The sequence below is a fragment of the Numenius arquata genome, chromosome 3, assembly GCF_964106895.1.
Source record: "Numenius arquata chromosome 3, bNumArq3.hap1.1, whole genome shotgun sequence".
Classification (NCBI taxonomy): domain Eukaryota; kingdom Metazoa; phylum Chordata; class Aves; order Charadriiformes; family Scolopacidae; genus Numenius; species Numenius arquata.
The window spans coordinates 76,358,691-76,382,149 of record NC_133578.1 but is presented as its reverse complement, the minus strand read 5'-3'; the positions used below and the strand labels follow the sequence as shown (position 1 = coordinate 76,382,149).

Genomic DNA, 23,459 nt, shown 5'->3' with positions numbered 1-23,459 from the left:
AAAAATTCTCTAAAAAGGGAGTTCTAGCCTGCAATCAGAGCTCTTCGATGTCGCGTTAAAGCACATTAATAGTCAAAACATACGCAAAGCACAGCACCTACCACATTACTTATGCTGAGCGACTAAAGATCACCATCTTCCAACACAGATATATTAAAGCAAAATTCAAATATCTGGAATAGGAAGTACATTTTTGTGCTTAAATTCTAGTTAAATTCTCAGGCATTTTATCCCTTCCCCATCTCACTTTTGACGATACAACGCGCAGCCAGGACCCAGCCATTTTGTTACGATGTAAAAATCACAGAGTCAGAGAATCACAGAATGCCATGGGGTTGGAAGGGACCTCTGGGGATCATCCAGTCCAACCCCCTGCCAGAGCAGGTCCATCCAGAGCAGGTTGCACAGGAACGTGTCCAGGCGGGTTTGGAATGTCTCCAGAGAAGGAGACTGCACCACCTCCCTGGGCAGCCTGTTCCAGGGCTCTGCCACCCTTTCAGGAAAGAAGTTCCTCCTCACGTTTAGGTGGAACTTCTTACATTCAAGTTTGTGCCCATTTCCTCTTGTCCTGTCCCTGGGCACCTCTGAAAAAAGACTGGCCCCATCCTCTTGACACCCACCCTTTAAATATTTATAGGCATTGATCAGATCCCCTTCAGGCTTCTCTTCTCCAGACTAAAAAGCCCCAAGTCCCTCAGTCTCTCCTCATAAGGGAGATGCTCCAGGCCCCTCATCATCTTTGTAGCCCTCTGCTGTACCCTCTCCGGCAGTTCCCTGTCCTTCTGGAACTGGGGAGCCCAGAACTGGACCCAGTGCTCCAGATGGGGCCTCCCCAGGGCAGGGTAGAAGGGCGAATGGGGTGAATACAGAAACTTTGTCCTGCAGGTGGACAGAACGTGCCCATTTCTAGGTCACGGAGGAAATTTAGAAAGGAAAAAGCTCTCCACTATGGCCACCTGGTAGAAGTTCCTTCAAAGTTCGAAGCGGAGCGAGGAGGAATTGAGCAGATGCGATTAAGGGAAGTAGAAGCCCATTGTGGCAGGAAGCGCAAATGCAGCTGCTCGTAAGAACAACAAAGGGGTGGGTCGGGAGGAAAAGCGTAGGCAGAGCTCGAGGAGAAAGGCTGCAGAGAGCTCAGTGCTACTGGGGACTTCACTGGAGATAAACATCAAGAGAGGTTGTTTTTTAAAGTATTAGGAAAAGATAAATCACTGCTTGTGTTGAAGAAAAAAAAAAAAAAAACCACCAGATCCTGCAGCTTCCCTTGTGTTTGGGCTCACGGTGGCAGCTTCCTACAGGAGCCGTCTCCCTTCCATTCTTATTTTTTAACCTTAGCGGGCAGGAAAACAGCTTGGAGACCTGATCCAAATCCTGCTGTACCGCTTCTGGGCAACGCTCGTTTGCTGCGGCTGAAGGTCTGGTCTCAAAATGGAGTAACCCCCCCAAAAAACCCACGGGTCTCCTCAAGTAGCATCCACTTGGGTCTGGCAGGGTGGCTAATTTAACATGTATAGATCCCCTCCGGGCTGACCCCCCTCAAAGACACGGGGCGCTATGGGGGGTACACGGGGGCGGCTGTGCCAGGTTGAGCCCCCCCCCTGCTCTGCCATGAGCAAGCTGGGAAGCGACAGCAGGCGGTGGACGTGGAACAAATCCCGTGGCGGGCAGCAGTTCCCTTATTTCCCATCCACACAACTCACTGACGACCTTTTTTAACTCTGCCGGCGGAGCAAAGGCTGGAAATTCTGTGATTTTCAAAGGATAGAATTAAAGAATAACATTTTGTGTCCCCCCCCCATTCAATATTCCATTTTCAGGACCTCAGTTTTATTTTACTTTTTTTTTTTTTTTAAAAAAAAAGACCTCTTTCCACATGGAATACAAGAAAACCCCCTGGGCCTTAAATCCTGCCAAAAGAGGAAAACCCAAGAATAAACCATTTTCCTACCAAAGCCCAAGAATAAACCATTTTCCTCACCCAAAACCCAAGAATAAACTGTTTTCCTCCCCAAAGCCCAGGAAAAAAACTGTTTTCCTCCCCAAAGCCCAGGAAAAAACCCTGTTTTCCTCACCCAAAATCCAAGAACAAACCGTTTTCCTCACAAAAACCAAGAATAAACCATCCCTTTAACAACAGAATATACACGGTTCCCTCCCAGGTTAATAGAAATAAGAGCGTGCTCAGGCCAAGGTGCGACGCTCGGGCCTGGGGGGCTTTAAACGGCGCCGAAACCTGATGGATTATGCTGAGGGGAAGCTGGGAAGCGTCAGATAATTAAAATTAAAGCGGAATTAAAGCAGTAAATTGAGGCTGGGGTCTCCAGGGGCCTGTTCCTGAGGTAACGTAGTGGGGGGGGGGGGGGGGGAACAGGGGGTCGGGAGGGTCTCCCCCGGGGGTGAGGGGCGCCGGGGCTGGGGGGGGCAGCGGGACAAGGCCCGGCTGTGGGACGATGGCGGAGGAGGGGAGGCCGCAGGAGAGGCCAAAGGGGTGAGGGGGGGGGGGGGGTTCCCGGCGCGGCCCCCCCCAACACACACCCGCCGCTCTCACCGTCTCGGGCCCCGCTCTTCCGCCTCTCAGGGGGAGACGCCGGTCGCTTCCGGCTCGCCCCGCCGCCGGCGGCTCGCCAGCCAATGGGGAGAGGCGGAGGGCGAAAAGGGTAGCCAATGAAGGGGAGAGGGCGGGACGCGCGGCTGCATAGCCCCGCCCCCTGGTGGAACGCAGTGGGGCGGGAGGGGCCCCACGGGTGGTGGGTGGGCCTAATGTCCCCAGGGCCGTGTGTCCCCATGGCTCCGTAGCCCCATGGCCCTATGTCCTGTGGCCTATTGCCTTGTGTCTCCGTGGCCCCGGTGGCCCCATGGCCCTATGGCCCTGTGTCCCATGACCGTATGTCCCATGCCCCCCTCTACTATGTCCCATGGCCCTGTCTCCTGTGTCCTATGTCCCCGTCTCCTGTGTCCTATGTCCCCATGGCCCTTTGTCCCCATGACAATGTGTCCCATGTCCCCATAGTCCCCGCATCCCCATAGCTGTGTGTCCCCATGACCGTGTGTCCCATGTCCCCCTCTACTATGTCCCATGGCCCTGTCTCCTGTGTCCTATGTCCCCATGGCCCTTTGTCCCCATGACCATGTGTCCTATGGCCCTGTGTCCCATGTACCCAGTGCCCGATGTGCCCAGTGTCCTGTGTCCCCGTAGTCCCTGAGTCCACATTGTCCCATGTCCCCATAGCCCTGTGACCAGTGTCCCCATAGCCCTGTGTCCCTGCAACCCCATAGCTATGTGTCCCTCTGGCCCCGTGTCCCTGTGTCTCCATAGCTCTCTGTCCCCATGGCCCTGTGTCCCATGTCCCCATAGTCCCGTGTCCCCATAACCCCATGTTCTGTGTCCCCATGACCCCGTGTCCCATGTTCCCATTGTCTCCGAGTCCCCAGGGCCCTCTGTCCCCATGGCCCTGTGTCCCCATGACCCTGTGTCCTGCATCCCCACAGCACTGTATCCATTGTCCCTGTGTCCCCCTGGCCCTGTGCCCCGTGTCCTGTGTCCCGTGTCCCCTTCCCGGGTGGCCCTGCCCACTCTCATACCACCAGGGTGTTCCCCACTGCTGCTGGGACACATGTCACAGGGACAAGGGTGACACGCTGCATCCGGGACCACCGAGCCACCACCCTGGGGACATCACCCACCTCGGGGACATCGCTGGTGGGGTCAGAGCTTGGGGGGAGGGGACACCAGACCACGGCGATGGGGTATAAATATTGGCTAAATAGATTTATTTTCATACAAAGAATACACAGATTCCCCCCCACTGGGACACCCCGACCCTGGGGGACATCCCAAGATGTCCCCAGCCACCACCTCGCTGGGCACCACCTCCGTTGGCTTTACCGGCAGGATCCGTCCCCATTCCCAGGGTTTGGTGCCAACGCTGGCGTCACCTCAGGGACATCCCTGTCCCACCCCCTGGGGCCACCTTGGTGCCCATGTCTGCCCGATGCCTGCTCAGGGCACCCTGTCACTGGTCACCCTGCCCCATGGGACACCCCTAGACCTGGTCCCCTGCTCCCTCGTGCCCATGCCAGGGGCATCTCCGGACATTTTGGGGTCCCCCCTGTGCCCTAATACTGCAGCTGGTACAGTCCCCCCCCACCCCGTGCCATATTTACATGCTGGATAAAAGAAGAAAATACAGATATTTATAGCAGGGGGAGCAAAATGCCCCCCTCAACCCCTCCCCCCCCTCCAAAGTGTCCCCTGGGTCCCCATCCTGGTGCCTCACTGCCAGCCGGTCCTGTCCCCCCTCCCCAGGATGGAGGTGGCCGGTCCTGCCCCATCCTGGGCCAGCTGGGCATCTGTGCCTCAGTTTCCCCATCGGTTATGGGGCTCATCGCAGCCCCCTCCCACCATAGGGTGGTGGGACACGGAGGATGTGGCGTGAAGGGGAGCCGTGGTGGCCACCCCACGGGGACAGGGACGTGGCCACCAACCCCAGGGGACATGGGACGAAGCCAGAGGTGCCTGGGATTTACACCAGAGCATCCTACCTCCTGCCTCGCCCCGATGGAGAAATGTCACAGGCAGAACTACCCGAAGTCCCCTTTCGTCCCCAAATTTGTCACACTGCTATCACCCAGCCCCAGGCGTGGGGGGGATGGGGGGGGGGTGTCCAGATCTGGCCACCCCACCTCCCTTTGCAATGGGAGAGGAGGTGGCTCGGGGCGGGGGCATGGTGGGCTCACACCCATCCAGCTCAGCTGCGTTTGGTGACCATCTGCCGGTCCCTCTTCTTCTTCTCCATCAACCTGGTGGGGAGCAAGGTGGTGGCCTTTAGGAACCCCTCCTGAAAGGGACCTCCTAAAGCCACAGGGAGGGGACACTCACTTGCGGTTGCGGACTTCGGTGAGCTCCATGAGGCGCTCCTGGGCCGCCCGCAGCTCGTCGAGGCGCTGCTGGTAGCGGGAGTCGCAGCCGTTGGTGCGCTCGTAGCTGGAGACCTGGCTGGAGAGCTCGCTGGCACGGTCCCGTAGCTGCTGGATGGACGAGTAGAGGTTCTCCTCATCTTCCTCCTGCTCCAACACAAGGGTATAAGGCTGGTGGGTTGGAGAGGACACCCCCAGGGTGCTGTTCCCCCTTATTCCAGCTGGGGAAACTGAAGCACAGGGTTCCCCAAACCGCCTGGGCCACCTGCCTTGGCATTGATGATCTCAATGTGGATGAGGAGAGAGGCGAGCTCCAGGTCCTCGGTGTAGCTGTTCTTCAACGGCACCGACCGGTAGCCTGGACACACCACCACAACACAAGCTCAGCCCCATGGCAGGGTCCAAGCCCCTCACCCTGGCCAGATCCCCGAGGAGATGATGATGATGATAATGACGATGGTGATGATAATTACAGAAGGGTTGGACCAGATGACCTTTAAAGGTCCCTTCCAACCAAAACCATTCTATGATTCGATGATGATGATGGTGGTGCAGATGGAGGGACCATACCTGTTTTGAGGCCCTTGACGGGGAAGGTGGCTTGTGCCAAGAAGTTGGGGTCGCTGAACATGTCCTCCTCATACACCACGAAGCGGAGGAAGGCGAACTCGGGGTTGTTGATGTCAAAGACAAACTGCTTGAACAGCCAGACGGGGTTGAAGCCGTTGTCGGCTGGAGGGTGAGGAGAAAGCAAGGAGGGTCAGGGTGTGGCTGGATGCATGGACATCACCAATGTGGCACCAGTATGGCAGTGGGAGATGCCTGTCCTCTTCACTCCTCCATGAAACCCAGTCCCATCACCCACATGTCCAAGAGGACCCCAAAGGGCACAGTTAGGGCTGTCCCATTGTCCCCACCTGTCCCTGGGCACAGGGGCCGGGTGGGAACGTCATCCATGTGAACACTCACCTACAACGTCCGTCTTGTTCTTGCTGTTGTCGTACTCTGAGCCGCACACCTCCACCTCCACGAAGGGGCACACAATACTCCTCCCATTCTTGGGTAGATGCCGGGCACCAAGGATCTGCAGGAGGAAGAGGAGGGGGAGGTTTGGTTACGTCAGACGAAGAAGAACCCCATGGCTTGGCCATTTCAGAATCATAGAATCACAGAACTGTTTGGGTTGAAAGGGACCTTTGAAGACCATCTTCAAGACCATCTAGTCCAACCCCACTGCCATGGGCAGGGACATCTTCAACTAGATCTGGTTGCTCACAGCCCCGTCCAACCTGGCCTCAAATGTTTCCAGGGGTGGAGCATCTCCCACCTCCCTGGGCAACCTGGGCCAGTGTCTCACCATCCTCAGCATAAAAAATTCTGGGTGTTTTGGGCTTGCCAAAAGCTTCATGGCCATAATTAGCCACACCGCACCTTATTCATGACCTTGTACTGGTTTTAGCTTGATTTTAGCCTTATCCGCCAAATTATTCGAAAAATCTTTTCTGGATTCATGCCATGCTCAAGAGTCAGGTGTCTACAAACCAGTCTGTCCCAGCTCTAACACCAAAAGAGGAGAAAGACCACCAACCAAAGAAATCATGGGGTAATGATCTCCATGGAGCAAATATGGGGCTGAAACATGTATGAACCTCCCCCAGTTGACCCAAAACCAGGAAGAAGCAAGACCCCGTCTTGATGGTGACCACCTCAGGGCCCACTTTCTGTCCTCGCCCACTTGCCTGCAGCTGCACTGTGATGGGCTCCACAATCTTCAGACTGTTCTTGTCGAAGGGGTCGAACGTCTCATCCCTCATGATGTCAGGCTGCAGGACGTAGCCGCTGCGGCCACCGAGCATGAAGAGCGCCTGGTTCAGCTGCATCGGCTTGTCTGTGGCCATAGGGACAGAGCAGCTTTGAGCTGTGGGGCTCGGGGACCTTGAGCCTTGAGCAGAAGGTCCCGCCCTGGAAAACTCCCTACTAAGAACCTCCAACCCTGGTTGGAGAAGGGATGCAGCTGGGTATTGTATGCAGTACCCAAGAACTGCATGGAGATGTCCCCATCAGGATGAGGGCAAAAGTTGGAGAGATCATCCAAACTACCTCTAGCAACAGGACCCCGGGGCAGAGACACCAGAGATGGGAATTTTGGGGTGACCTGCAGCGATGAGCCCAGCAACCACCCCAGGAGCAGGATTTACCGGGCGTCTGGAAGTTGAGGGCCACGAGCTGGCTACCGCAGATCCACATAGGCAATGGGTCATAGTTGGAGGAGTCCAGGCGCTGCCCTTTGGGGTAGATGCGGCTGAGCTGGCGCCGATTGTATTGCAGGAACTTCTTGCCCTTGCTGCGGTTGGCGTATTTCTCCGCCTTGGTCTCCGGGAAGGAGGACATGTCCCGGTAGCATGCCTTGTCCGTCCCAATCTCTGAAAGCATCAAGGTGGCCATCAGCAGAGGACACAGGGCTCTCTGATGGCTCAGGAGTTGGTCTACCATGACCACTTGGTTCCCCCCACCCATCTCTTCTCATGCTCATCCCATCACCCCCCTTCTCCAGCTCTTACTGTCCTCATCGAACGGCACTGGGCGGCAATACACAACCAACTCAGAGAGCTCCAGCGCAATCTTCTTCCTCCGCTCCATGATCTTCCCCTCTTGCATCTGCACAAGGGAAAACAGGAGCTGAAAGTCTCCCCCCAGCCTCCTCCTTTGGAGATGATGGGACCATCCACTGAGGGACAGGACCATCCAGCCCCATCCTCTGTACCCCGTGCCCCTCACCCTGGCGTCGGCGTTCTGCGTGGCCTCTCGGATCTTGGCCACCCACTCGCTGAGTTCCTCCTGCGTGTCCGCGGCCACGTCCAGCGACTGGGCTGCGTGGGACATCTGCTGGGAATGGATGGTGAAGACAAATGGTTTGGAGCTCCTCCCGTCTTTGGAGATAACTATAAGGACATCAGAGGGGGGGCTTTACTTGAAGACATTCCCAATGGATGGCTCTGTGGAGCAAACGAAACCTCAGCGGTCCTGCTCCAGGGCCCCCACCAGCCCCCCCAGCACCCCACCAGCTGTTGGGGTCCTCCTCTTGTGAGGGTCCCATTTTTCTAATGAGCGGTTTCAGCTTTTCAGGCTGAAACACATTTTCCTTTCAGCCAGAGGTAAATATCCCCTGATTCATCTGGACCTCCAAATTCCTCTGAATCCCCCCCAAATCAACCAAATCCCTTCAAACCCAGCCCCACATTGCTCCCCAGCACGCTGTGCCAAGCATGAGCCTGGTTGGCAATTGTGTGATGAGTTTGGGGAGCCTCAGCTCATGTCATTGAGCTTCAGAGTGGGATGTGTGCTGTCCCGGTGAGCTCCCACAGCCACAGCAGGGTCGTGGTGGTGACACTCACCGACGTGGCAGGACGGCACATCAATGAAACCCTTCAAGAAGTTCCCCAGGGGACTGTTTTCTGATGACTGTAAGAGAGGAAGGAAAAGGGGGTGGTGGGGGAGGCATGTGGGGCCGACCCTGGTGCCCGATCTGTTTGGCAGCCTCCTCCCAGCCCTCCAAATTCTGAGCAAAACAGGGGAAAAACACCCTCTTGGCAGGCTCTGCTCTGTGGTCAAGCATTCCCCAGCCTCTGGGTAAGGCTCTGGGCTGGTGTGGGGCCAGGAGCAACCTCCAGCTTCCAGATGAGAGTCCAAGCTGGAGCGGGGCTGGGAGCCTTCCCCAGCCTTTGGATAAGGGTCTGGACTGGCATGGGGCTGGGATCATCCTCCAGCCTCCGAATAAGGGTCCCAACTGGAGGAGGACCATGAACATCCCCCAGCCTCTGGATAATGGTCCAAGCTGGAGCAGGACCATGAGCATTCCCCAGGCTCTGGATGAGGGTCTGGAATGACATGGGGCCAGGAGCATCCTCCAGCTTCCAGAAAAGTGTCCAAGCTGGAGCGGGGCTGGGAGCATCCCTCAGCCTCCGGATAAGGGTCCAAGCTGGACCAGGACCATGAACATCCCTCAACCTCTGGATAATGGTCTGGGCTGAAGTGGGGCTCGGAGCATCCCCCAGCCTCTGGATAAGGGTCCAGGCGGGTGCAAGGCTGGGAGCATCTCAGGCAGCTGTGGTCCCAGGTGGATGGGGAGAGGGCACTCACGGCCTCATCCTGCTCCTGCGCTTGCGTGCTGACAATCTCCTCCACGTAGTTGGCCGGGAACCACAGTTGCTTCTTGCCCCCGTAGTCCCCCCGCCACCTGCAAGGGGGTGAGAGGATCAAGGCAAGTGGACCGATTTGGGGGGGGACGGGGTGTTCATGCTGCATGCAATATTGGGGAGCAGTCGGAGAAGGGGTAGGGGGACAGAAAAGGAGGCAGTTAAAACCCACCGCAGGATGGGACACCTGGGGTGTCCCTGTCACCCCCACCCATGGCAATGCCCACCCACGGCCCACCCAACTGCCCTCACCAGCCGCCGTCCTGCTTGTCGACGTTGTGGATGATGGCCTGCTTGCAGAATGACAGCTCGTCCTCCCGCTGCGCTTTGTAGTCGTAGAGAGCCTTCACTGTGCACTGGGCCATTGAGGAGAGGGACATGTGTCACCACCCAGCAACAGAGACGCTGGTGGGCAGTGCTACCTGCTCAGCCCAGCTCCTTGAGCCCCCACGGTGGAGTGTGGGAGCTCCTGAGGGCCTGACACCCCAAATGATACCCCCAAATTGCCTACACCAGCAGTGAGACACGTCAGAGGGGACAGGAGGGCTGGAGGTGCCTGCGGTCCTGTGGGACCACCACATTCAAAGCAAAGTGAGTTCCTCTTCTGGGTCCCCCACTGTTTTCTCCTGGTGGACTGAAGGGATTAATCCCCCGATATTATCACAAAATCCCTTTGGTTTAAGCTTTCTGGTGTCTGGTCTTAGCCTGAGAGCTGCTCTGCTGCAAAGGGACCTTTAAGACACAGCAGTGACGGACCACAGGATTGTAGAATCACAGGGAAGGAACCTTGGGGCTCCAGTCCAGCCTTCTCCAGGGTCAGCTCTGAGACCAGGCTGGTCCCAAAAACCTCCCAGGTTGGAGACTGGGTCAGCTCCAATATCAGTCTGATCCTGAAAACCTTTGAGGATGGAGACTGGGCCAGCTTCGAGATCAGCCAAGTCCCAAAAACCTCTGAGGATGGAGATTCCACCACCTGGGAACTGACTCTTTCAGGGTTCCCAGATGCAAAGGGAGGTTTCCTCACTGTTGGAGAAAACTTGTGCCAGGTCCTTTCTTTAGGCTGGACCCTTTCCAGACCTTACCTATTATGCCATTATGCTGCTGCCAGCGGAACTCAGACTGTCCCCAAGTGATGGGGAGGCGGGAAAGGTCCCACCAGCTCCAGAATCACTCGAGCGTCAGCAAAATGCAGCAAAATGTCACCACTTCTCAGGTCAATGGTGGGAGATGTGGTGGGTCTGGGGGAACACCGCACAGGAGCCCCAGCACTAGAATCACCATCTTCTATCACCCTTCACCTCCCAGGGACACCAGCTCAGATCCTTACCCTGGCCATTGGCATCTTATTGGCTTCTACGTAGAAGTGGGGAGTCCGCACCTCGTACAGGGCTCCATAGTCCAGCTCCTGCAAGGAGAAATACCTGAGCGGGTCACCCAGATGCAGGCAGGGGTTACAAGGGGATGTGGTGGGATCTGGGACACCATGTGTGATCACAACGATGTTGAGAGGGATCTAATATCCATTTCCAACTCATCGGAAGGGAATTACAGTGGAGCTATAACTGTGGGGAACGGCTGTGGAATGAGCTTGGAAGGTTCTGGTTGGGCTTCACCCAAGAGGTTGGAGGAGACCTTCCCACCATGGTGGAGCTGCGGATGGGAGTGGGTTGTCCATGGCACAGAGCACCCATCCCCACCATTCCCACCACCAGAAGCACTCACGGTGGTGCCCATCTTCTCCAGGGTCTCCTCGTTGATGGGGTAGCGCAGCTTCATCTTGCGGTAGAGCGGGTGCTTCTCATAGTAGCTGACGAGGTCCACGAGGCTCTCGAACTCGGCTGAGCTGCCCAGCATGAAGAGCCGACCTTCCTGCTGGATGCGGCAGTGCTTGATCTTCCCCTCCGCCCTGGGACCAAGAGAGCCGGGGAGGGATATGTGAGGGGTGGCTGGATCCTGGCTCCATGATGGGGATGGGCAGGAGGTGATGCCCTGCCCCAGCAGGGATGCCACCAGGGTGACCACCCTTAGGACGTGGCTTTCCCATCATTGAAGCTAGGGTTTCCACCCAGTGACAGCATCATGTGTCCCACCATGTCACCCTGATGACCCAGAGCAAGCCCTTGCCACCCAGCATGGAGTCACAACAGACATGAGCCAGGCAGTTCTCAGCTTGGCTGGCAACCGTGGGCAACGTGGCCAAGCCCAACCAGCCTCAGGGTGCTGGGGTGGCCACACTCACCGGAAGGAGATGGCATAGGAGTTGGGTTCACTGCGCTTGCGCACCAGGAAGGCTCCGTCCCGCGGGACCCGCATCAGCATGTGCTCGGCCTGCAGGCGCGTCAAGCTGGCGTGATACCACCTGGCCGGGCAGAGAATGGAGGTGGTGGGATAGCACCTGCATCCCCGTGCCCCAGGAGGCACCCAAGATCTGACACCGGGGATGGAGGAGGCTGGTGGACCTCCAAGGGGGTGGGGACCATCCTCACTCTTTGCTCTCATGGGCGTTGGGTTGGGGGACGGGGTCGGTGAGGCGCATCTCAAACTCGTTGCAGCGGAGTGGCACCTCACGGTAGTGGCAGATGAGGCTGTAGAGGCTGTCGAAGACCAGGTTGTCCGTCAGGTAGAACTTGGTGGCACCAGCCTCCTGCCGCGAGTGGATCCGGCAGTGCTGCACCCGGCTGGATCTCCTGCCATGGTGGTGGAGAGAAGGCAGGAGTGAGTCAATTTGGGTCCACGTCCCCACCATCCCATGTTCGAGGGTCCACATGCCATGCAAAAAGGTGCTGTTTTCCCCCCAAAATGCCATTCCAGGCACCAAAACAGGGATTAGCTGGTGGGACACCCATACTGGGTTGGAGAGGGTGGGATCCTGCTTCCCCACCAAGGTTCCTACCAGAAGGAGAGGGTGTAGTCGCCCACGAAGGTCTCGCTCTCGCGCACCAGGAAGGTGCCATCCTTTCCCCCCGTCTCGGTGCAGTACTCATGCAGCAGCTTCTCGGCGATCTGCCGTCCATCACGGCCACCTCCCAGCTTCCCGTGGAACCACTTCTCCGTGAAGTGCAGCTCGTTGTTGTTGAACTCCTGCAAGTTCACCCCAAAATGGGAGAGATGCCCTGGGGTTAGCATTTCCCCCCCCAACCCCATGGGCACATGCTGCTCCACATGTACCTCTTTCTGCTCCACCTCCTCCTCGTCCTCGTTGAACTGGTAGCGGGAGGTCTCCTCTGAGTAATAGATCTTGTTGCTCGTCAGGACAAAATAATGGGGGCTCCAGGTCTGGGAGGGAAGAAGAGCATCACCAAAGTGGGCAAGATGATGGTGTGGGGAGATGGGGCTTTGAGACCTCGATTTCTGCCCCTGCCCCATCCCCCCATGCCATTGCAATGGTCTAGGGGAGCCCATGCCCAACCCAAACCCTGATGTTCATCCCTGTCCGACAGACCCTGCTTGGACCCTGCCTGCCATCAGCAGGGAGACCCTTACGTGGTCAATGGGATCTTCGAGGTAGAGGATGCCATTCTTGATGGAGTTGCTGATGTCATTCTCTGAGTAACTGGCAGTGGAGACCTCCTCATACAGGTTCCCTTCAACCAGTTTCTTGTGCTGGGGACAGCACAGGCAGGGGAGCTCAGCGGTGGGTATGGTGTCCCCATCATGCTGAGCTCCCAGCCCTCAGGCCACTCTTGGGCTCCTGCAGGTCCCCCTCCACCACCCCCTGTTCCCCTTGACAGTTTCTTGCAGTAAGACATCTCTCGGATGTCCTACTGCGTGTGCACAGAGAGATACCAATCTTGAGTCCCAAGATTTGGGATCATGACCGTCCCACCCAGCCCAACATGGTCCTTGGGGTCCCCTCCCACAAAGAGGGGCTTTGGGGTGGTGCCCACCCCACACCTTGATTAGGATCTTCTTCTTGAGCTGGGTGGGTGAGGGCAGCTCGTCGGCATTGATGTCCACTGGCTTGGTGAGTAGCATGTCTCCGAAGACCTTCTTGAAGTGGGAGGCCATGTTCCTCTGCTGGACGATGCTGCAGTGGTCTTCAATGGAGAGGATGATGGGGAACCTGGAGGAAGCAGGTGGGAATGGTGGCTTGAGATGAAGGCGAAGGAGCAGTTGCCTGCCTGGACCAGAACTGGGGTGTTGTTGGGGGGCTGGGGCTTACTCGGACGTGACGAATGCATGCTCCTTGATGGTGTGCAGCACATCCAGGAACTTGATCTTGGAGGTGAGTGTGTGGCCATGGTAGATGATAGGGAGATCATCTGGGCCATCCCAGCAGTCCACTGAGAGGGGAGACACCTTGGTTAACACATGCTGGTCACCAACTGCGTACTGTTTTCGAGCCCCTGTAGGACATGGAAGATCCCCCCACCCTGGTGCCATGGGATGGGTACATGGGATGGTCATCTGATGTGACACAGGGTGCTGGAGGGGGTGATCAGCATCTTTGCATGGTGCTGGGTGGGTACTTACATTCGATGCAGCGGCAGCCCATGCGCAGGCAGCGGGCGTACGCCTCCAGGGAGGACTCGCTAGAGAACTGGTCCCCTGTCAGGTACCTGCGGAGAATGAGAAGGACCATCAGTGGCCAAGGCTCCTCCATCTGGGGTGATGGGATGCTCATGGAGGTCCCTGAGGAGAGCCCACCCTGTTCTTACGTGTTGTGGGAGGAGGAGATCCAGTACTGGGACAGAGGGTGGTTCATCTCCTCGGGCACCACACGCTCATACTTGGCATCCATCACCATGTTCTCCTTGGAGAAGAGGTACGTGAGGAACTAGGGGGGAAGTAAAGAGGTCAGAGCCTGCCAGGACTGGGAAGACACTCCTGGGTGGGTGCCATGTAGGGCCACCCACCTCATCCAGTTGGAAGGAGGGGTCTGACGCCTCGCTGGAGCCCTCCTTGAGGTAGGTGCACATGTAGTCCCGCACCATGCCCACGTCGCTGGCCCAGGGTTCCTGGGGTGCAAACACGGCTGCCGTTACGGGGAGAACTCTGCTGGGGCATCCCATGGGAGTCCCCAAGGTTGGGGCTGAGAGACATGCCAAGGGGGTCTCTAAGGGCACCCACCTTCTGGTCATGCAGCAGGAACTTCTGGAAATCATAGAGGGAGACTTGGCACAGCTCGGGGCGGTCCACATTCCTGGGGCACAGAGGGGCCATCAGCAAGGACCAGGAGAAAGAGTTCAGGTAGACCCCATGTGGGAGTCGAGGCCACCAATGTCCACCTGCAGCTCAGCCCCTTGATGCCCCCCACTGTGGCAGCTGCCAAGGGGCTCAGGGAAAGCGCAGGCCATGGGAGTGCAAGGGGCACTTCAAGCTGTTGGGTGCTACTGGAGCAAACACTCCCAGTGTTTGGACATCCCTGCTTTTGTCCCCATTCCCATCCCTGCTTCCATTCTTGGTCACATCTCTACTCTCAGCCCCACTCCCATCTCCACTGCCATCCCTACTCATCCCTGCTCTCATCCTTGCTTCCAACCCTGCTCCCATCCCAGTTCCCATCCCTGCTCCAATCCTTGCTCCCATCCTTGCTCCCATCCTTCTTTACATCCCCCTTCACATCCCTGCTCCCATCTCCACTCCCATTTCCACTGCCATCTCTACTCATCCCTGTTTCCATTCCCGCTCCCATCCTCATCCCCATCCCCTCTCCCATCCCTGCTCCAATCCTTGCTCCAAGTCTTCCTCCCATCCCCACTCCCATTTCCACTGCCATCCCTGCTCCTATCCTTTCTTCCATCCCTGCTCCCACCCTTGATCCCATCCCTGCTCCCATCCCAGTTCCCATCCCTGCTCCAATCCCTGCTCCCATCCTTGCTCCCATCCCTCTTCACATTCCCTTCACTTCCCCGCTCCCATCCCCACTTCCATGCCTTCTCCCATGCCCTCTCATATTCTGGCTCCCATCCCTGCTCCCATCCTTGTTCCCATTCCTGTTCCCACCCCTGCCCCTCAGACCACCCTTGCCGCCCCCACCAACCCTGTCACCCCAACCCTGCCCCAGGCTCAGCTGAACCAAAACTGAGAGATGCTCCAGGGCCACACGCACCACTTGAACCCTCTGCTCTCGCCAGGTTCTGCCCCACAGCCCGGCTGCATTTCCCACCTGATGGATCCCACCCTCGGAGGGAATCAGGAGGCTCCCGGGTACTCACCGCAAGGGGAAGGAGAGCTCCAGCTGCTCGATGACCTACAAGACAAAGGAGGGGACCGGGTTTAGCTGGGAGGGGACACACTGTACCAGGCAGGGGATGCTCAGGAGGACAAGCTGTGACTCTTACCGACTTCTGTGCATCAAACATCAGGTTTTTGTAGAACTGGATGAAGTGGGAGAAAGTCATCTCGTTCCTGGCTTCCACCTCCTACCGGAGAGAGTGATGCATGAGAGTGGGGCCACCAAACCGGAGCCAGCAACACCAGGGCTGGCTCCAGTCCGGCTGTGGGGGTCTCAAAGACCCTCTCCCTGCATATCTGGGGTGCCTGGGTGGTCCTTACCACGAGTTTGTCCCGTAGGAACCTCATGTTGGGGACGCGGTAGTTCACCTGGGGCAGCATGGCCTTCAGGTCCTTTACCGTGATGCTGTGGGAGGCCAAGACAGCGTCAGTGCACTGGCCAGATCCCACAGAGGATGGATAACCCCCAGATGGGTCCCAGATCCTGACATCAAGGGTCCCACCCCAAATTCTGGTGCCAGTGTGGTCTCTGGTGTGGAGCTCCCACCCTATTGGGCTGTGGACCCCCACAGTGGCACAGGACCCCTAATTACCTGGGGTCTGGAGCAAATGTGAACAGAGGGAGCACGTCCAGGAACCAACCACATGCTCTAAGCCATCATGTCATCTGGAGATGTCCATCTCCTTCCCTATAATCATGGCCGCCCAGGGAAGCTGTGGCTGCCCCATCCCTGGAGGTGTCAAGACCAGGCTGGATGGGGCTTTGAGCAACCTGGTCTAGTGGGAGATGTCCCTGCCCATGGCAGGGGGGAATTGAACTAGATGATCTTTAAGGTCCATTCCAACCCAAACTATTCTATGATTCTACGATTTAAGTCCAAATTCACTTCATTTGGGGTTTTTCCTGTCTTGGGGAGATTAATATGGGCTGCATTAATGGTCCAGCCCCTATTGGCACTGGTGGAAATTCAGCAGTGGGCACAGGGGTGTCAAGGTCCCCGTGGTCCCTATAGCAGTGAGGAGGGGACCTGCACTTGAGTCTGATTTTCAGTGCCTTTTGAGCACCCCAAATAACCTGGTTACTACCTAGCCCCCCAAATCCTGCTCCCAGCCTGGCTCAGCCTCCAGATTTGGGGTGCAACTGGGGGGATATGGTCCTGTCCAGCTGAACCCACCATCCACTTCCTGTCACAGGGCCATGCCAGTGCTCACCTGCCTTCCCGTGACCGGTCCATCCCATCAAACTGTTTCCGCAGCCACCTGGTAAGGATGGACAGATGGTGCTGAGTCCCAAGGGGGACCAAACCCAGGGGGGTTTTGTCCCCCAGACCTCCAGATGGGGACTGGCAAACAGGACCCTCTGGTTGTTCCTCACCTCTCGATCTGCAGTGGAGTCTGGGCTTTCTGGGTGTCTGCCACCAGCCAGTTGAGACCTGTTATCCACAGGTTGATGTCCTCCTCGCAGAAAGCTGGAGGAGGAAGAGGAGGGTGGTGAGGTTTGGATGGGGGAGATGGGGTGCTGGGGAGGGGGTAAGAGCCTGAGGGTGGCCAGAGGAGCAGAGAGGGAGCCCACACACCGGCCACGCTGAGCGTCCTCAGCCTGAAGTCCATCCCATAGAGGATGATGAAGCACATGGTGAAGTCAAGCTTGCGAGCATCCTCAGGGTAGCGCTCGAAGTCCCGTGAGTTCTTCCCCAGGCGGATCTCCTTGATCTCCCGAATGTCGACTGTAGGGAGAGAGGGACATGGGACTGTCCCCAACCTCCCTGCTACCACAGACCCACATGTGGTAGCCTTGGGGAGGCTGCAAGAGGTGGGACTGCCAGGAGATCACATGCCTTCTGGGTAGCTTGTCCCCAGGATGGGGTGTCTCCATGGCACTGCTTATGGGTATGTGATGGACTTGTGGGTGCTGTGGCCATGTGTCCTCTAGGGAGACATGTCCTCGCTGCCTTCCAGGGACGTGTGTGCTAGTGTGATGGCAGCATGGATATTGCATGTCCCTCAAGGAACTATGTCCCCAGAATGGGGCATCCCTGTGGCACTGCCCATTGGTGCATGATGGCATCATTGGTACCATGGCCACGTGTCCTCCAGGAATCCGTGTCCCCAGGACAGGGTGTCCCTGTAGCACTGCTGCGGCTGTGTCACAGCACGGTGGGTGCTGGGTCCATGTGTCCTCCAGGGAGCTGTGTCCCCAGGACAGGGTGTTCCCGCAGCACTGCCCTCAGATTTGTGATGTCACCCCACTCCCGTGTGTCCTCCAGGGTCTCGTGTCCCCAGTATGTGGCATCCCCACAGCACTGCCCACTGCTTTCCCTGCTTCGTGGGTGCCACGTGTCCTCCAGGCTCAGCCTGCCCCGTCCCAACCAGCACATCTCCAGCCACCTCTCCCCTGCCTCCTCCTCCTCCCCAAGACGGACGCTGCTCCCGGGGCAGGCTGAGTTCATCTTTTAATTGAAGATGTCTGCCCAAAGGTGGCAATTTGGAGCCCTGGCAGCCCGGACCACAGGGCGTTTCTTTCCTGCTCTCTCATCTCGCTATATAAAGCTCTGCCGGCGGCAGGAGGGCTGGGTTTCCGGACCGCAGTCTTCCTCACCGCTACGCCGCTGGGCGAGATTTCCAACCCCTGGTTTTGCCGAGCGGACACGTTCCCACCGGGAGCAGAAACATAAAATGATGATATTAGTAATAACACTCAAAGTTGGTCTCGATACCACGAGCATCATCCCTGGGCAGCGTTGCCCTCCGGAGCTGAGCCGCCAGCACCGGAAAGGGCTTTGTGAGGCCGAGGCTGGCCGGACCACTGAGCCGGGGTATTGTCCTGCCGAGGAAATGGGTCATTTCCCGGAGAATTTCCAGCCCGGCTGTGTTTCCGATGTGGCGGTGGGGAAGGGTGCAGACGTGCCGGTGCCTCAACAGAAACCCTCAGCCTAAACCGAAGGGGATAAATAAAAGCCGAGCGTGGGCGGGGGAATAAGGGATGGGGGAGAAATTGGGCTGATTAAGCAAGGAAAGAGGTGCAGAATAGTTTTTCTTGGCGGAAAAGCTGCAGAAAACACTGGAGGCTTTATGCAGCCTTCCCTCCCTGGATAACCGCAAGCCAAATTTCACGGAGCAGGGTGAGATTTTAGCACACATGATACACAGGAGGTCTGTACCCCTGAGTGTGCTTTGTTTTGGGACTAGAGCTCAAGAAATGAAACCCCGTTGCTGTCTCCGTGAAGGCCCCATGGCTCAGAGCAAACCCACTTCGGTACAAACAAGCAGATATCTGGGGGGAAAAAATGGGTTTATAGGTCAAAAACCAGCTGCTCATCTCCAAACCTGCCCATCTGCAGGGTGCTGGAGAGGGGCAAGAAGCCAGTGGCTACCGGGGCTCTTCCAACAAGTCGCAAAGCTGCCATTCCCCCAACCCAACAGTGCCAGGATCCAGCCTCGGACCCAGCCTCTGGGTGCTGCCAATAATCATAGACTCATCAAATAGTTTGGGTTAGAAGGTATCTTTAAAGGCCATCTAGTTCCAGCCCCCCTGCCCTGGGCAGGGACACCTCCCACCAGACCAGGTTGCTCCAAGCCCTGTCCAACCTGGCCTTGAACCCCTCCAGGGATGGGGCAGCCACAGCTTCTCTGGGCAACTTGGGCCAGGGTCTCACCACCCTCACAGTGATGCATTTCCTTCTAATATCTCATCTCAATCTCCCCTCTTTCAGTGTCAAACCCTTCCCCCTTGTCCTATTGCTCCCCTCCCTGATCCAGAGTCCCTCCCCAGCTTTCCTGGAGCCCCTTTAGGGACTGGAAGGGGCTCTAAGGTCTCCTCAGAGCCTTCTGTTCTTCAGGCTGAACCCCCCGACTCTCTCAGCCTGTCCTCCCAGCAGAGGGGCTCCAGCCCTCCCAGCATCTCTGTGGCCTCCTCTGGCCCTGCTCCAACAGGTCCATGTCCTTCTGATGTTGGCGGCCCCAGAGCTGGAGGCAGCACTGGGCAGGGGTCTCTCCAAAGCGGAGCAGAGGGGCAGAACCCCCCTCCTCGCCCTGCTGGCCACGCTGCTGGGGATGCAGCCCGGGATGCAGGGGGCTTTCTGGGTTGCCAGCGCCCATTGCCGGCTCATGGCCAATTTTTCACCCCTCAGCACCTCCAGGTCCTTCTCCACAGGGCACATAGCCCAGCCCCATGGCGAGCTGGTGGGAAGAGGGAGCGGCGCGGGGCTACACAATGCAACGTGGATGGCGGCTTCCTGGAAACCACATCTGCAGCGGATTTGCAGCGATCATGTCAGAACTATGTCTCCAAACTCCTCCCTGCATTGTCTCAGGGGTCCCGGGCGATTAAAACACTCTGGAAAGTCGGTTCCAGCTGCGAAAATCCCTTTTCTCTTCTAATGCAAAACGAGCAGCGTGGTGCAAAGGAGATTTTAAATGGTGGGAAGATGATGTAGGACCAGGTTCTGCCCGATGGCTTCCAGGGATGCTGAGAGCCTGGGAATTTTCTAAATGCATTAGGAGAAAAGCAAAGCAAAGTGGCTGGAGGGAATGGTTGTACTGGGAAATCCCACTGGCCCGTGCAGAGCTACGGTGACATGAGCCATGTTCCCTCGTGTTCACCTTGGTCACCCCTTCTTGCAGGACACGTGGCAGCTCAGAACCTCCTGTACAGGGGGGGACTGGGTGACTGCATCCCCCAGGGCTCCCCATGGTGTTGTGAAGCTGATTTAAAACCCGCAATAAAAGATTTCCTTCTGGTCCAGGGGTGTTAAACCCCGTCCGGATTTTCTCCTTCCTAAATGATCCTATTTCTAATTATTGGGCATTAGCGAGGCTGAAGGTGTGATCCCAATTACCCATCGTGGTGGCAAACCAGGCTGCAAACCACCCCATGAAATTCTCACAGGTTTGCCAAGCTCTTATTTCTCTTCTTATTTCTTTTAATTTCTTGCAAAGATCCCTTTCAGGCTGTTTTCCGCTAGATTTCATCCTTGCGCTGGGGACCAGGCTCTGTCGAGGGCGATGAGCTGGAAACTCCTCTGGGATGAGGCTAATTTTGGAGGCAGTGCTCCAGGCGACCCCATCGGTATGGACACACGTTCATCGGCTGCTTAACGAAGTGTGTAATTAGCGGGGCGTCTTGGGGAGAGCCAGGATCCGTGTCCTGGCCCTGCCAGGCCGTAACAGAGACATCAACGCTGTGGGTCGTCCCCACTAATCCCTCTGCAAACAGGAGGTTGAAGGTTGAAGGGGGGATTTAAAACGGTCTGGGCAGGCGTGAGGTCAGGCACTGGCGTGGGAGCGAGACCCCAGGGATGAATAGGAGATCCTGGTGCTTCCATAAAATCACAGTGAGTGGCAGGACGTGTGAGCATGGAGCAGGGCTTGACCAGGGGTGGAAGATGCTCTGAGACTGGGATTGCTCCCACCCAAGACTGGGGGAAGCGGGTGGTGGGGTTGGATGGCAGGATTGTACCATTTCCAGAGGGATTTTCATTTTTTTTCCCCACTTGTGGATGACCTTAGAGGTTGCCTACTCATTCCCACAGGGGGTTTTGGGCACGATCCATGGGAGAAAGATCTCAAGAAACCAGTTGGGAAACTGAGGCAGGGCATCAGGAGCAAATGAGACCATGAGCCGGTGGTGCATGGTGCTCCCAAAAAAACCCAAGGCACCAGAAAAGCGTTATTTCTGTGAGTGGAGAATGAGCTCTTCCCTATGAAGACCAAAATCACCTCTCCAAAAATGGGTGACCTCCCTCCCCTCACCCCCTCCTCCTCCTCCTCCTCCTCCTCCTTCCACAGATCTGCTCCCGTGCCCAGCAGGTCTGGGCAAGCATGTATCCTGCTCGTGCTAACGCTCTTCTCTGGTTGCCACCTCCCAAAGCTGCGCCATGGCTGGTAGCCCAGCTCAGGGTTGTCCCCTCTGAGCAGGAGCTGAACCCTTTGGGGATTTTGCTCCATCTTGGGCAAAATTAGCAATGGGTGGTGATTTTGGGGTGGGTAATTGGGCGATTTTTAAGGACACCTCCTATGGAAAAGGTACCTGTCACCTCCCAAACCTCCAGGGTGGGCTTTGCCATCATCCAGGTAAGATGATACCCCCAAACTGGGTTCCTCCCAGTATGCGGCTGTGGGATGAGGTGATGGTATGGCTTTGTGTCACCCCAACTCTGTGTTTTCATCCATTGGCTCTTTTTAGCTCAGTTTAAGAGGAGACACAAGTCTCGAGGTAATGAGCAATCAGTTAATGAGCACCAAGGCATGGGGTCTCACCAATGGACCCACCAAGAGCCTACTAGCCACCAGCGAAGCCACAAAGAAGGGTGATTTTTAAGGGTGCTCCAGTGGGAGCACCAGACCCCAGTGCCACCAGTCCCCACCAGTTCAGGCACCATCCAAACTTTGTATTGATGTCATTAACATACGTGAGGCAGAGCCCAGGTAGTCTAGTCCTCTCTGGGCTGCATGGGGCCACCACCGTGCTCCAAGTGAGCCGTGATGGAGGAGGCAAAGGTTGCTCAGCCCAGCAACTCCTGCATTTATATCTCTGGGCACTCCACCATGGCCTGGCACCTCACCATGGGCAGGCACTCCACCATGGTAAATCATCCCACCATGGCTGGACATCCCGCCATGGCAGGGCTCCCCACTATATCCAGGCACCCCACCATGGCCAGGCATTTCACCAAGGCCAGGAGTTCCACCATGGCAGGCACCCCACCACATCTGGGCACCCCACTGTGGCTGGGCACCCCATTGCAGCCAGGCACCCCACTATGTACAGGCACCCCACTGCAGTAAGCACCCTACAACAGCCAGCCACCCCTCTGTGGCTGGGCCTACCACTGCCAGTCACCCATCATGGCTGGGTATGCCATGGCCAGGCACCCCACCACAGTAGGACATGCCACCAAGGCTAGGCACCCCACAACGAGTTACTCCACCACGGTAGGGCATCCCACCACAGCCGGGCATCCCACCACAGCCAGGCACCCCGCTATGTGCAGGCACCCCACCATAGCAGGACATGCCACCATGGCCATGGACTCCATGGCCAGGCACCCCACTACAGCTGACATCCCACCACAGTAGGGCACCACATCACAGCTGGGAATCCCACAGCCAGGCAAGCAACCATGGTAGGACATGCCACCGTGGCCAGGCACCTCACAACCAGTCACCCCACCACGGTAAGACACTCCACCATGGCCAGGCACCCCACAACCAGTCACCCCACCATGGTAGGACGTGCCACCATGGCCAAGGACCCCACGCCAGGCATCCCACCATGGCTGGGCACCCCACTGGCACATCCCCAGCCCAGAGTGCCACTGCCACCGATACTCACTGTCCCCTTCCACCTTCTCGGGCGTCCGGCTCCAGATGATCTGCCGGGTCTCCAACTTCACCTGGAAGGTCCTTCGCTCCGGCCTCTGTGACTTCTTCTGATAGAACAAAGTGAGGACAGTGCCCATCTCCAGGCAGCGGAGGATCCTGCCCATGTCCCCTGCCTCCATCCTGCTGTCCTCCAGAAAGCCATTGACGCTGTTGAGCCTGGCCACGGACATCTTCACTGCGTGGCCATAGCCCGGCGGAGCCGCAGAGCCGGGGTTGTCTCATGCAGGAGAGGACAAACCAAAGAGCCGAAACCTCCCGAGGGATTTTCTCTGCTCGCCCCGGGCGTGGGTTTCCTCTACAGCCGACGTCCCCTCCGCCACACCACGGCCACGGCACGGAGCCGGGCTTGGCGACAGCGGGGAAGGAAAAGGGTGGGCTGGAGGTATCGTGACCTTCTCGCCGAGGCTGAATCCGGCCCCGGCGTTGGCATCCAGTGGCGGTGGGAGAAGACAGGCAGCGCCGGTAGCAATGGCCTTGCAGTTGAGAGCCGGGGGGGAGAAAAACCATCCGGCCACCGCAGGATGGCGGGGGCACTTTTGCAGGCGAAGAGGGTGGCAGGGGGAGAAAACCCAGCCAAAAATAAAAAAAGCAAAGTCACCCCAAAACTGACGGTGCCTGCGTTGAGGAGGTGGATTTTCCACACCCCCCCGGGCCTCCGAGCAAAGCGGGGCCGGGATTGGGAGAGGGGTGCAGCGAGGGGGTGCCGAGGGGTGCTCGGCCAGCCCGGGGAGCAGCGGGGTCCCAGCGGGGCGGGATGCAGGATGCGGGGTTGGGGTGGTGGTGGGT

The 23,459-nt window shown here is 57.4% G+C and overlaps 1 protein-coding gene across 1 annotated transcript; it reads right to left on the bottom strand.

The window, feature by feature from the left end:
• Positions 1–3,744: 3,744 nt before the first annotated feature.
• On the bottom strand, positions 3,745–22,843 carry LOC141462832 (1-phosphatidylinositol 4,5-bisphosphate phosphodiesterase gamma-1-like). Its single transcript, XM_074144889.1, has 32 exons — positions 22,624–22,843; positions 16,868–17,017; positions 16,666–16,759; positions 16,503–16,550; positions 15,612–15,696; positions 15,398–15,478; positions 15,272–15,306; positions 14,184–14,256; positions 13,970–14,071; positions 13,772–13,890; positions 13,587–13,672; positions 13,276–13,396; positions 13,008–13,176; positions 12,597–12,716; positions 12,282–12,389; positions 12,007–12,194; positions 11,600–11,800; positions 11,353–11,472; positions 10,836–11,019; positions 10,441–10,518; positions 9,366–9,469; positions 9,058–9,154; positions 8,313–8,379; positions 7,696–7,859; positions 7,479–7,575; positions 7,116–7,340; positions 6,657–6,805; positions 5,887–6,001; positions 5,488–5,649; positions 5,187–5,275; positions 4,880–5,064; positions 3,745–4,800 (listed from the first exon to the last, which is right to left on the bottom strand). Exons 1-32 carry the CDS (start codon positions 22,841–22,843, stop codon positions 4,749–4,751), a joined length of 3,888 nt encoding a protein of 1,295 aa, XP_074000990.1. The 3' UTR covers positions 3,745–4,748.
• Between the last annotated feature and the right edge of the window lie 616 nt (positions 22,844–23,459).

Coding starts and splice junctions, on each gene's coding strand:
- LOC141462832 (XM_074144889.1), bottom strand. CDS start 22,843: ATGTCCGTGGCCAGGCTCAACAGCGTCAATGGCTTTCTGGAGGACAGC. Junction 7,576..7,695: donor CGCAGAACGCCGACGCCAGG/GTGAGGGGCACG, acceptor TCCCTTGTGCAG/ATGCAAGAGGGGAAGATCAT. Junction 6,806..7,115: donor CCTCAACTTCCAGACGCCCG/GTAAATCCTGCT, acceptor CTATGGCCACAG/ACAAGCCGATGCAGCTGAAC.